The sequence below is a fragment of the Scyliorhinus canicula genome, chromosome 4, assembly GCF_902713615.1.
Source record: "Scyliorhinus canicula chromosome 4, sScyCan1.1, whole genome shotgun sequence".
Classification (NCBI taxonomy): Eukaryota; Metazoa; Chordata; class Chondrichthyes; order Carcharhiniformes; family Scyliorhinidae; genus Scyliorhinus; species Scyliorhinus canicula.
This window is the reverse complement of record NC_052149.1, coordinates 163,562,307-163,577,042: the sequence shown is the minus strand read 5'-3', so window position 1 is coordinate 163,577,042 and position 14,736 is coordinate 163,562,307. Positions and strand designations below refer to the sequence as shown.

The 14,736-nt window shown below is 46.7% G+C and overlaps 1 protein-coding gene across 1 annotated transcript in view; it reads left to right on the top strand.

Annotated features, from left to right (window-relative positions):
- The window catches only part of ccnjl (cyclin J-like), a 101,280-nt gene extending 100,073 nt beyond the window's left edge, over positions 1 to 1,207 (top strand). Inside the window, exon 5 of the mRNA XM_038795466.1 lies at positions 22 to 1,207. Within this exon, the coding sequence (XP_038651394.1) occupies positions 22 to 475 (454 nt within the window). The 3' untranslated portion in view covers positions 476 to 1,207. The remainder of the gene's footprint in view (positions 1 to 21) is intronic.
- Positions 1,208 to 14,736: the final 13,529 nt, after the last annotated feature.

The window sequence follows — 14,736 nt, the reverse complement described above, 5'->3', positions numbered from 1 at the left end:
GGAGGTGTCTTTTATATTTAGTGCCCATGATAATGATGTCAAAGAAGCCAACAAAACCAAAGGACAACAGTCAACTCTACAACAGCAAACAACAGTGCAGCAGCAACATCAACACCAGTCTTCACCACAACTCTTGTTCCAGCAGGGTCAGTATCAACACTTCACCCAGAACTCACAGCTCGTACAGTTCCATTCGCCGTTGCAACCTCAGGCTTCAGTTCAGGCCCATAGGAGCCACTTGCAAGGTCGCCGAGCTGCCATTGTCTCAGGAAGTACCGGCAACAGCTATACTCTACAGTCATACCCAGGTTTACAGGCCAGCCTACAGCCCACAGTAAGGGCTCTGCCTGTTCAGGGACCCATAGCTATGCAGGTTGCCATAACTGCAGAGCCCAGACACTGCATCGCTGTGGCCTATGGCAGTAATTTTTTAAGTGGACATCAAACATATGCAACTGGCTGTTTTGACAGATGACAGTAATTGCAATAATGCTTTTTCTTTAAACCATCCTCCCGAACTGGTAAATACCATCTACTTTTCGGCGTTGGAAACTGTCTCTCAGAAGCGATACAATTTGTTACATCGATTTAACTTTTTATTTTGGATATGCAAATGAACACATTTACCAAGCAGCTTTACTTGTTACAATTTTTCTGGAAATATGCTAATTAGACAATGTCCCAGTGTTGGTATTCTGTACAAACATTTTTGAGACTAAATAGTCCAATGGGATGTCAGGAAGCCATATGAAAATATTTTGATAGATTTGGAGAAGAGATACTTTTTTGAAGAGAATTTTAAGCTGCTGCCTTAACTCACATAAAGGGTTGTTATTACTGTGACATTTTTATATTGTTTACTTGAAAGCTATGGGGGGTGGGTGGGGGACACACTTTTTTTTACTTGAAGGCAATGCTGTCAGCCCCACTTGTGTTAATTTAACACATGTTGCCTGCGATGTTCTGGTGTGTTTTACCCAGGGAGTATTGAGACATTTGCTAGTGCAATATGGTTTGTGTCTTAGCTGTACCTTCACTTTAAACTGTTTACCGCACTGTATCCCATTTCAATTGCATAGCTAGCAAGGCAGTGTTGCAGCAATTGACTTCTTACATTAAGACTGCTGCTAATCACAGTAACTGTAACCATCCCAGACAATGATTGCCTGCTGCATTTGTGAATTAATACATTTTCGATTTGGGGTGGGGGAGGGGGGGGGGGGGGGGGGGACGGCACGTGGTATGAGAGATGCACTCGCTGGTTCAATGTATATCACTGCTCTTCAGCCAAATGTAACCTACTGAAAATTCTTAAGTTTAGAAACAGAACTTTAGGGGATAGATTAGTAACACAGAACTGATATTTAAACCTTCTTTCTGGATTCAACACTGGCTGCTTAGAGAACAAGAGAACTCCTCTTTGTTGTATTAATGGTGAAACCAAGGAGCTGGCACAACCAAACAAGCTCGGTGAGAGTCCCGTGTGCACATGCGAGGGTAAATTCCTCGATGATTAAAAGCTCATTAAGGCCTCTTGAGATTTTGCAGAAACAAAATAATAAATACCTCTTGCTGTTTTTGTTGGATCAGCATAAATTCAAGACAATTACCTCAGGATAACTTGGGTTCTCCTATCTGACCTGAGTTTCACCTCTACAGTATTGAAGATGACAAATAGCAGTGCTAGAGTACTGCAGACCTTCACTATTTACATGTTGTCTTTTCTGGCCAAGGTATCCAAAGAGGCTTTCTTTAACTGCTTTCTGTACAATGCCTATTTTGGTTTATTTACATAGGCTTTATTGTAAACTAACAAATTCAATTCATACAACCTTATTTAATTCGCAAAATTCAGCTTTCAGATCAGATCCAAAATTTAACAAGCTGTAATCTTCAGAATGATCTTGTTTCAGTAAATGTATAGCATATTTCATTTTCAGTGTAATTATTTTTTTAAGTGCTCGTATTTAAGCTAAGATTACTGCCTAATTGAAGCAAATTGTTACTTTGCCTCGCCCATCCCTAGTGGGGATGATGTGAGGAGGTTTCCATAAGTCACCTGAGGATCCCAAATTTAAGGGAAGGGAATTAGTCTGGACTCTCATCCTTGACACTATGCTGTAGCCCACTGCAGGAATTGTTCATATATGGACAGAGTCAAACTTGTCTGTGATCATCTATCTCCCTGATTGAATTGGCCACGAACACTAACTGTCGAGGTTCACACATGAAGGATGTCCACTTGGGCAAAGTACCAGGGGTTGACGTTTCCTCTAATGGAGAGTGACAAAAAAGATAAAGCAAGACCTTTCTTAATTTGTATGTAAGAAAATCTAGCTACAATTCGGAACCTATAGCTGAAGGTTATAGTTTACTTTTAGATTTTACAAAAACATTTCAGGAAGGGAGAATTGTTTAAGACTTTACCATTTTAGTTTTTTCAGTTTTTAATGTGATGGGTGTTTTAGGCTCATGGGGTGAGTGACTTAGTGCAATGATGTGTTAGTGTTAGGCATCTAAGTAATCCATTGTTTCTTTCTGTGTCATGTCAAGACCTGTTGTAATGAACTGTGGTCTTTATTCATTTCAGCAGTAATTACTTCCATAGGCTTTGTCAGGAGCATTTTGAAAGTGAATTCAAACTGATGAACATAGCAAATAGTTTAATGACTTGGAGTTCAGTGATAACCCACTGTAGTTTATACAAATGCTTCAGTGTCAATTAGCTGGAAAGTCCCATTCACAGGAAGTCACTCCAGTATGGGATATGCATTTACCCCTGGGTTGCACAGATTAGTTAATTTTAGATCAGTCATCAAATGAAAAATGTACAGCAGTTAATTGAATTGCTGTCAGTGCACTCCACGTGGTTTGGGGTAGCCAGAGAATAACTCTGATATTTGTTTCAGTTCATTGGCTGACAATGCCATTAGAGGCAGCAGATATCCATTCAGCATAGTATTGTGTTATGGCATCATTGCACTTGACATCAAATGTGTGCTGAACCAGCAGTTTGTACTCTTTTTAAAAAAAATAAATATAGATCGTTTGAATGTGTCCCAAAAATCCAACACTTGATAAATTATTTATTTTTTAAAAAGAAGCTTATTAAATGTAACACATTAGGGATGAATTCTCCTGCAGAACTTTTAACCTCTGATCAAATTCTGACCTCAATCTGCCTGAAGTTCTTGGCCTGTGTTTATTTTTAAAATGTAGTTTAACATAACTAAACAATCTCGTTACAAGACAGATTCATTGAGGAATGACTACCCTGGTGACATTTCGCAATGTCAGACAGTGTGTTTAAAAGTGCCTTCTGCATCTAAATCTTGATATCTTGTACGTATAAATTGTTGTGCAGGGTAACCTCAAAGGTTTACTTTTACAAATTAAAAAAATGGATGCCTAATTACTTTTAAGGCCTACAGCCATTTTCTAATTGAACTTGCATCTTATGATGAGACATTTATTGTTTTTCTCAAAACTGCATGGAATGGAATGTGACGTGGAGTCTGATAAAAGTCATTGTGTGTTTTATGCTTTCGGAGGTTGGAAATCGTCTGTGTATGATTTACTGGACTGGTCGACTGAATGAGATGCTGTCTTTCAAATGCAGAGATTGTTTAAACTTTTGATATGACTGAGCACACAATTGAGGTTGTATTTTGTGGTGCTGTGCATACTTCCTATTAATTAGATACTACAGCCTGTAACTACTTTACTGAATACAAGGTAGGGTAATGCACATTGTACTGTATTAGACAAGACAGGATAATGTAAGATGCATTCTAGTGACTATATGAAGGAATTGAATTGTGAAGCAAGTTGCATATGTGACTATACCGTCAAACCATGAGAAACCAAGTGGAATAACTAGCGACCAAAAATATTATTGTAGTTCCGATCTGCTAATACAAAGTTAGCTCATTTTATTCCTGTCCAGAGATGTTCTGTTTTAAAGGGACCTCTTTAATGGCACAGTATGCCAAATATCCATGTATTCTCAAGAACTGTAAGGCAAGAGTCAAATACCTGCTGAATGATACACTAATATTTGCTAGCAATATTATTTAAATAAATCTTAGACCTGGCTAATTGAAGTTTAAGCAAATATGACTGTAAAACCCTGTGTACTTTAAAAAAAAATAAATGCCAGTCTGTTGATTCTTGACTTCATTTCATTGTTTACACTTAAATCTGCCTCAACAGTGATAGCAAATTGAAATGAAAATCGCTTATTGTCACAAGTAGGCTTCAAATGAAGTTACTGTGAAAAGCCCCTAGTCGCCACATTCCGGCGCCTGTTCGGGGAGGCTGGTAAATTCATGGGAACACCTAGTTTTGAAATCTTAAATGATAAGTGACTCTTGGAATTGTATTGCCGTTCCTTCACTGACGCTGTTACAAAATCATGGAACTCCCTCCTGAACAACACTCTGGATATGCCTATGCCACAGGGATTGTACTGCTTCAAGAAAGTGGCTCACCACCACCACTCTCGGGGAATTAATGCTGGCCTTGCCAATAATGCCCACATTCCAAGAATGGATGAAAAAAGTAACTTGGATGTCTCTGTTGGCAGGGAGGGTTACTTCAGTAGACGTTTCTCAAGTGAGAGGACACAGGTCCAAAACGACAGAAAACTGACATTGAGCAATTAAATAATAGAATTTTAAGCTACTTAGAGTCCTGAGCCATAGTCATAGGAAACAGGATATGGAAGCAACAAGAAAAGAAGTAACAGCCACCAGCATTGCAGGCCGTAAGTGAGCCTTATTTTTGACTGTTCATCGATATCCATTTGAGATCGAGAGTGACTTTGATTCTCTGGATATCTTTACCCTAAGGAAGAAAACACCTATTTCGCCCTTTGCTGATGTCCATGATGGTGTCCGGCCTAGTCAAGATGTTTAAAATAAGAACTCTTCTTTCATCTTTGTGGTTTGTGATATTTATTGGCATCACATTAAGTAATATTTAATGGCAAGTCCGCAGCAACAGTCACTGTCTTCGACAATCATGCCTTCGTCTGGGTTATAGCCAGATTCCAGGATAACCTGAATTGCTGAGTTACTGAATTGCTATCTGTACTTGAAATCTAGTTCACCAGAAATTAAGTCCAACTTATGTTAAACTCGTATCAGACATTGGTTAGATCATTTTGTACAGTTCTGGCCTGTTATAAAAGGAGTACAGTATAGAGGTAATGTGTAGATGCAAAAAAGGATTTACAAAGATGATGCCAGAACTGAAGATGTACTTATCAGGAAAGCCTGAACAAATTGATCTCTTCCTCTGGGAAATAAGCCGTTAAGCTTATTAAAGGTTTGGGAGGGTAGATGTGGGGGAAAGTATTTCAATTTTTGGGGAGTCCAAAACTAAATTTCATAGGATATATAACGCAGAAACAGGCCGTTTGGCTTAACCAGTCCAAGTCCGTGTTTATGCTCCACTCTCGCCTCCTCTCACCTTACTTCATCTAAATCTTTCATTGTAACTCGAGTGCTTGCCTAGCTTTCCCTTAAATGTATCTATACTGTTCACTTCAGCCACACCCTATTGGAGGTTTGACATTCTCACCACTTAATTTCCTATTGGATTTCTTGATGTCCCTCTTAAATTGATGGCTCCTAGTTATGCCACCAGATAAAATATCCTCTTTATCTGCTCTATTAGTAGCTGAAAATGAAAAATGAAAATCGCTTATTGTCACGAGTAGGCTTCAATGAAGTTACTGTGAAAAGCCCCTAGTCGCCACATTCCGGCGCCTGTCCAGGGAGGCTGGTACGGGAATCGAACCGTGCTGCTGGCCTGCTTGGTCTGCTTTACAAGCCAGCCATTTAGCCTGGTGAGCTAAATCAGCCCCTGTCAAGACCTATTGGATTACCCCACAAACATTTTCAAAAGAAAAGAGTCCCAGCCTGTCTAACCTTTCCTGATTGGTATACCCACCCATTTGCCATTTTCCAAGTTTATTAATGCCCTGTAATTTGTTGCACTCCTCGGTATTGAGTACCCTCCCAGTTTGGTGTTATCCTCAAATTTAGAAATTTAATTTTTCATTCAAGTCGGAATTGTTGATGTAATAATTGTGGAACCCCGTTTCCACCTTACTGTTTACTCCTTCTCTGCTTTCTGCCTTGAAGCCAGCTAGCAATCTGTTCTTCCACCTGTTCCTGACTCCCCACACTCTGACCTTATTCATTAAGGGCACCTTCTCAAAGATAAATTGCATAGTTTGCATTACCATTGTCTAATCTCTTTCACTTGCTCAAATATTTCAGCAAGATTGGTCAAGCAAGATTTTCTCTTGAAAATCATGCTGTCTGTTCATTTTTCATCTCCGGATGTCCTCTGTTCTCTAGCTCGGTGGGTATTCCATTATTCTTCTTCTACCACTGATGCTAAACTCCCTTCTTAAACATAGGAATTACATTGGCCATCGGCCAGCCTGCTGACCCTGTACCTTTTTCTAATGAATTATTAAATATGTGTAGTAATGCCTCTGTTACCTCTTCTCTAGGTTATTCTAAAATAAGTGGGAGCAATCCCTCCGGGCTAGGGGCTTTATCCCCTGAGTTTGATTAATTTAGTCAACAAAGCTTTTTTTCCCCCTCAACCCTTCAAAATGATGTGTGTCCCCCACCCTTCCTCCCAGTTTTCTTGTCACGCTGTTTTTCGAGTTACTGGGTTCTGGGGATAGGGTGGAGGTGTGTAGGCTTAAGTAGGTTGCTCTTTCCAAGGGCCGGTGTAGACTCAATGGGCTGAATGTCATCCTTCTGCACTGTAGATTCTATGATCTGGAACTAGAGTTAATGAATATAAGATAATTCTTAAGAAAGCCAATGGAATATTCTGAAGAAATTTATTTAACCAAAGAGAATGTGGAACTCCCCACCAGGAGATGTAGTTAAGGCTAAGTGTTTAGATGCTTTTAAGTGTCAGCTCAAGAAGCCTGCAGGGGAGGGAAATAAAGGATCAGGTTTGATGAAGAGGGGTGCGAGGGGGCTCGTTGAACATGAACACCAGCAGAGACCAGTTGGGCCAAATACCCCTTTTCTGTGCTGCAGACTCACTTTAACTCTTATGTATTTCAAAATTTAGTTTGTACAAATTAATAATAGACTGATAGTTACCTTTAAATCACTTACCAAAAGCTGAAAAACAATAAATACTTAGAGGACATTGCTTTTACTTTCTCAATTTTATCCTTCTACACTCCATATGAAGGTAGTAGCTTGTTTGGGGATGCAATTCTATGAGCTTTGTGTCTGACTCAGTCAGTGACTACTTGCTGTAGTAGATGTGGAGATCATAAACACCCACACCCAATCTTGTTCTCAACTACATTCACGCTCCTGCACCATCAGGGTTCAACAAACGCTGGGACCTCAGCACTATGAGGTAGCAGGACTAACCCTCTGCACCACCGCGCTGCCAGTGTACTTATTTTTACACCTTCAAGATCAAGTGAGACTAAATAGCGAGCCAATTTTTGACTTGGGTGAAATCAGCTAAACTAGGAGTTGAACCGGGGTTTTCATGTCTGTTTGACTTGGTGCGCCACTCCATAATGCACTTATCTGCTGGGTACTGAGGTGGAGGTCACAGACACTGGCTCCCCAGCGTGGGATTTGGGGGTACTCTAAAGATGGGCTGGCAAATCCCTCTCAGAGGTTCCAAGGTAAGTATCTTAGAATCATAGAATCACTTTAGTGCTGAAGGAGGCCATTCAGCCCATTGAGTCTGCACCGGCCCTTGGTAAGAGCAAACTACTTAAATCAATCATCCAGAACTGCTAACTTCTCCATGACAATTGCACTGTGCAGGGATTCATCCCACCAGGCTTATGCTAATAGTTTACTCTGAAAAGGCTAGATGAAATAAACCACTTCCAAGTTCAACGTAACTATTTAAAATACCCAGATCGAATCTTACACGGTACGCCCCCACACCCCCGACCCCACAAGGGACTTGTTTCCACCCTACCAGAACTGCACACAGTACTCAAAATGCGGCCTTACCAAGGTTTTGTACAGCTGCATCATCACCTCATGGTTCTTAAACTCAATCCCTCTGCTAATGAATGTGAGCACACCATAGGCCTTCTTCACAGCTCTATCCACTTGAGTGGCAACTTTCAAAGATCTATGAACATAGACCGCAAAATCTCTCTGCTCCTCCACATTGCCAAGAACCCTACCGTTAACCCTGTATTCCGCATCCATATTTGTCCTTCCAAAATGGACAACCTCTCACTTTTCAGGGTTAAACTCCATCTGCCACTTCTCAGCCCAGCTCTGCATCCTATCTATGCCGACAACAGCCCTCCTCACTATCCACAACTCCACCAATCTTCGTATTGTCTGTAAATTTACTGACCCACCCTTCAACTCCCTCATCCAAGTCATTAATGAAAATCACAAACAGCAGAGGACCCAGAACTGATCCCTGCGGTACGCCATTGGTAACTGGGCTCCAGGCTGAACATTTGCCATTTACCACCACTCTGACTTCTATCGGTTAGCCAGTTTGTTATCCAACTGGCCAAATTTCCCACTATCCCATGCCTCCTTACTTTCTGCACAAGCCTACCATGGGGGACCTTATCAAATGCCTTATTAAAATCCATGTACACCACATCCACTGCTTTACCTTCATCCACGTGCTTGGTCACCTCCTCAAAGAATTCAATAAGACTTGTGAGGCAAGACCTAGGCCTCACAAATCCGTGCTGACTATCCCTAATCAAGCAGTGTCTTTCCAGATGCTCAGAAATCCTATCCCTCAGTACCCTTTCTATTACTTTGCCGACCACCAAAGTAAGACCAACTGGCCTGTAATTCCCAGGGTTATCCCTATTCCCTTTTTTGAACAGGGGCATGGCATTCGCCACTCTCCAATCCCCTGGTACCACCCCTGTTGACAGGACGAAAAGATAATTGCCAACGGCTCTACAATTTCATCTCTTGCTTCCCATAGAATCCTTGGATATATCCCGTCAGGCCCGGGGGACTTGTCTATCCTCAAATTTTTCAAAATGCCCAACACATCTTCCTTCCTAACAAGTATCTCCTCGAGCTTACCAGTCTGTTTCACACTGTCCTGTCCAACAATGTGGCCCCTCTCATTTGTAAATACTGAAGAAAAGTACTCGTTCAAGACCTCCTATCTCTTCTGATTCAATACACAATTTCCCGCTACTGTCCCTGATCGGACCCACCCTTGCTCTAGTCATTCTTGTATTTCTCACATACGTGTAAAAGGTCTTGGGGTTTTCCTTGATTCTACCTGCCAAAGATTTTTCATGCCCTCTCTTAGCTCTCCTAATCCCATTCTTCAGTTCCCTCCTAGCTATCTTGTATCCCTCAAGCACCCTGTCTGAACCTCGTTTCGTCAACCTTACATAAGTATCCTTCTTCCTCTTAACAAGACATTCAACCATTCTTGTCAACCATTGTTCCCTCACTCGACCATCTCTTCCCTGCCTGACAGGGACATACATATCAAGGACACGTAGTATCTGTTCCTTGAACAAGTTCCACATTTCAATTGTGTCCTTCCCTGACAGCCTATGTTCCCAACTTATGCACTTCAGTTCTTGTCTGACAGCATCGTATTTACCCTTCCCCCAATTGTAAACCTTGCCCTGTTGCACGCACCCATCCCTCTCCATTACTAAAGTGAAAGTCACAGAATTGTGGCCACTATCTCCAAAATGCTCCCCCACTAACAAATCTATCACTTGCCCTGGTTCATTGCCAAGTACCAAATCCATTATGGCCTCTCCTCTGGTCGGACAATCTACATACTGTGTTAGAAAAGCTTCCTGGACACACTGCACAAACGCCATCCCATCCAAACTATTTGATCTAAAGAATTTCCACTCAATATTTGGGAAGTTAAAGTCACCCATGACTACTACCCTGTGACAAAGAATAAAGATCTGCACCTTTCCAAAATCTGTTTCCCAATCTGTTCATCCACATCTCTGCTATTGGGGGGCCTACAGAAAACTCAACAAGGTGACTGCTCCTTTCCTATTTCTGACTTCAACCCATACTACCTCAGTCGGCAGATCCTCCTCGAACTGCCTTTTTGCAGCTGTTATACGATCTCTAATTAACAATGCAACCCCCCCAGTTCTTTTACCACCCTCCCTAATCTTATTGAAACATCTATAAGCAGGAACCTCCAATAACCATTTCTGCCCCTCTTCTATCCAAGTTTCCGTGATGGCCACCACATCGTAGTCCCAAGTACCGATCCATGCCTTAAGTTCACTCACCTAATTCCTGATGCTTCTTGCGTTGAAGTATACACACTTCAATCCATCTCCGTGCCTCCAAGTACTTTCTTTTGTCAGTGTTACCTTCCCCACTGCCTCACTACACGCTTTGACGTCCTGAACATCGGCTACCTTAGTTGCTGGACTACAAATCTGGTTCCCATTCCCCAGCCAAATTAGCTTAAACCCTCCCGAAGAGTACTAGAAAACCTCCCTCCAGGATATTGGTGCCCCTCTGGTTCAGATGCAACACGTCCTGCTTGTACAGGTCCCACCTTCCCCTGAATGCGCTCCAATTATCTGAATACCTGAAACCCTCCCTCCTACACCATTCCTGCAGCCACGTGTTCAACTGCACTCTCTCCCTATTCCTAGCCTTGCTATCACATGGCACCGGCAACAAACCAGAGATGACAACTCTGTCTGTCCTGGCTTTTAACTTCCAGCCTAACTCCCTAAACTTGTTTATTACATCCACAGCCCTTTTCCTACCTACGTCGTTGGTATCAATGTGCACCACAACTTCTGGCTGCTCACCCTTCCCTTGAGGTCCCTGAAGACACGATTCGAGACATCCCTGGCCCTGGCACCCAGGAGGCAACATACCTTCCGGGAGTCTCACTTGCGACCACAGAATCTCCTATCTATTCCCCTAACCATTGAGTCTCTTATCACAATTGTTTTTCTATTCTCCCTCCTTCCCTTCTGAGCCCCAGAGCCAGACTCGGTGCCAGAGACCTAGCTGCTAGGGCCTTTCCCCGATAGGTCATTCCCCCCCCCCCAACAGCATCCAAAACGCTATACTTGTTTTGAAGGGGAACGGCCACGAGGGATCCCTGCACTGTCTGACCGTTAGTTTTCTTTCCCCTGACTGTAACCCAGCTACTTTTGTCCTGTACCTTGGGTTTGGCTACCTCCCTGTCACTCTTCTCTATTACCCCCTCTGCCTCCCAGATGATCCGAAGTTCATCCAACTCCAGCTCCAGTTCCCTAACACGGTCTCTGAAGAGCTGGAGTTGGGTGCACTTCCACAGGTATAGTCAGCGGGTACACTGGTGGTATCCCTCACCACCCACATCCTACAGGAGGAGCATGAAACTGCCCTAGCCTCCATCCCCTCTTACCTTCCTGAATACAGCTGCACTGTGGACCAACTGGAACTCCGCCCTCCGACTCTGCTCCCAGTCAGCTGCACTCTCTGGAAACCCCCGGCTCCCTTCCGAAATGAAAGGAGCACCTTACTCCCTCCTCACCTAACTTCCTCAGTCACCAAATTCTCACTATAGCACTCAAATGCACCCAAATTCAGCATTTAGTGCAAAGTCTGCACTGTAACGAGCTCAGATTTATACTGTGACTCTAGCCTCTGAAACTGGCCTAATCAAATTAACTAATTAACAAGCTCCAGCTGCAAGTAGTTACAAGTAGAACCTTTGTTTAAAGCTGATTGAAAATTCACCACCTTCTCAACCAAACAACTGGAAGGTGAATGCTCCACAGTCTCTTTCTTCATCCCCAACCTTACCTGCCCCACCTTCTGTCCTCCCAGCCCTGTGTCTGTAGTGGGAGTGGGACCACCTGGGGCCTGGTGCTGTCGGCCCCCTCCTGGGGTGAAGGCCCTGCTGCCTGTCTCTGTCCTCCCATCCTTCTGCCTGAGGTGAGAGTGGGAACATCCAGGGGCATTTTTGCTGCAGGCCCCCTCCTGGGGTGAAGGCCCTGCTGCCTGTCTCTGTCCTCCCATCCTTCTGCCTGAGGTGAGAGTGGGAACATCCAGGGGCATTTTTGCTGCAGGCCCCCTCCTGGGGTGAAGGCCCTGCTGCCTGTCTCTATCCTCCCATCCTTCTGGGAGTGGGACCACCTGGGGCCTGTGCTGTAATCCCCCTCCTGGGGTGAAGACCCTGCTGCCAGCCTTCTGTTCTCCCACCCCTCTGCCTGAGGTGGGAGTGGCACCATCTGAGGCTGCGGCAAAATACTTTATTTCTGGCCCCTGCAGGGCTGAAGAGCCTGCCTTTCTACCACCTGTGGCGGGCGTGGGGCAGTTTTGGACATTACCTTGGGCCCCTCCAGGGCTGAAGAATGCTGCTCCACTGTTCTGCAGCGCCTTCCCTTGTGGCTCCTGAAACAAAAATTGCTTCTTGTCACAAGTAGGCTTCAAATTAAGTTACTGTGAAAAGCCCCTAGTCGCGACATTCCGCCGCCTGTTCGGGGAGGCTGCTATGGAAATTGAACCGCGCTGCTGGCCTGCCTTGGTCTGCTTTAAAAGCCAGTGATTTAGCCCAGTGTGCTAAACCAGCCCCTGGCTTAAGGTGTCATGTCCCTACCTCCTTCCCCTTTCATTGTTTTACGCACGGCCAGGTCGTAGCAGGGGTGGGCTTGGCCAGCACTTCTGGGGCATCCTCCACTCTGCCAGGGCGGCAGCCTCTCGACCTTCCGCTGCCTCCTCGGCCCCCACGCCCTTCCACCTGCTAACGCGGCAACTGGGGGTGAAGTGCTATGCCCACCCCATCATGACCATCGAGGCGTGCACCCGTGCGATGGCCGGGGTTGTCGGCCCCTCGGCCATCGTAGCCACCTCCCAGATGTACGGCAAGGCCGTGATTTTCCTGCGGGCTGAGCAGGCTGTCCATCGGGCCCTGGAAAGGGGGCTCACGGTGGGCGGGACAAACGTGGCGGTGGACCCGCTGGAGGCCACTGCTGAGCGCGTCGTCCTTTCTAACGTCCCGCCCTACCTCCCCACTGAGCTCCTCCTCTCCCATCTCAACCTATTGGGGGAGGTCAGGTCTGGGGTGGCACCACTGATGCTCGGCCTTCAGGACCCCTCCCTCCACCATGTATACTCCTTCCGCCGTCAGGTTTTCATCCACCTGACCCGGGAGGAGGTCACGGAGGGAGGTCTTGTGGTGTCCCACCAAGGGGAGGACCATAGTGATGGCATGCGGTGCCATGCCTGCAGAGGGATGGGGCATCTCCCTCGCAACTGCCCCACCCTGACGGCCGCCCAATACCACCTCCACGGTGGCCGTGGCTGGCACTGCCCCCCCCTCCTCCTCGTCTACCCAGCAGCTGGCCCCGATAATACCACTGCTGCTGGAGGGGGGGAGAGGGGGCCTCCGCTGGAACAGCGGAAACCAAACAGGAAGGCAAGGCGCGCGACGGCACGATGGTTAGACCGGGCCGTCCAGGACCGAGGCCCGGTCCTGGCCGCTGTCCCCGCGCCTGTCCAGACCAGCTCAGCGGCCGCAGCCTCGTCTCGGGACGCCGCCTCCCTGGAACAACCTGAGGGGCCCGGGGAGACGACCGACCGGGCTCCAGGGGGCGCCGGTGACATTGCGTATGGTCCCGAGGCGGAGGAGGATCCCACCTCCTCACAATTCCAGGGGCCGGGCGACGTGGGGGAGGGAGACGCTGCCGAGGGCTCACCAGAAATAGAGGCCGTGCAGCAGGGCGATCCCGAGCCACCCCCTCCCCACAAGCGCCGTCTGTCAGCGCAGGATGGGGAGTGGATCTTGCTGCTCCCTCCCTGGGTGAGGGGGGGGGGAGGGGTTGGGTGTCTCCAGTGTTCGTCCCCATCCCCCTAACACCCGGTCCCATGCAGAGATCTAAGAAAAGCAAGACCAGGGAGGCCCTCGAGGCCCCAGAACCATTTGAGCTGCTGTCGTCCTCCGAGCAGGGACCCCTGGGGTCGGGCGGAGACGTGACCCCTGAGGGCTCGATCCACCCGATGGAGTTTTACTCGCCGGTCGCCTCCTTTTGTTCGTCGCCGGAGCCGGCGGCAGCCACCAGAGCCCGTATATATTCGGGTCGTGGGCGGGCGACGGCGTGGAAGGCTCCCTGCTCACCACAACCGGCAGACGATGCCAGGGGTCCCATGTTCCATCCCGGAGCTGTTCCCGGGGGTTTCCCCGGGTCTCTCCGAGGGCCCAGTATCAACGGGGGAGGCGGAGTCAGAGCCGCCACCGCCCACGGACCCTGAATCGCGGGGGGAGCAAGCGAAAGAACCCCCTGAGGACGATCCTGGGGGTGGGATCGACTCGGGCCTGGGGCTAGCCGGTGGGTCCGTGTTGCCCGCAGCAGTCCGTGTGGCGGGGGACTCGGGCTCAGGTGGTGACCGCTCGGAGAGGAAGGCTGCTCAGCGACGGGTGAGGAGGAGGATTTATACGCTCTCTGCAGCGAGGCAGAGGGCGCCCTCACACCCGGCACCGTGTCTCCCCTCATCTCGGGAGAACTCAGAGCATTTTTGAATAAAGATCATGGTCACCAGGACTGTGTGCGGCTGGCCCTGGACAGCTGGGGAAATCTGGGGCTGCTCCTCGAGTCCGCCCGCGTCTATGCCAGAGAGGCGCGGGATTTCGATCAGGGCCAGGAGGAGGGGGCCTCCACTCCCTCTGTGCACTGAGGTGATGGGTGACGGATAAACACTACTACTGACATGGAGGTAACCATAG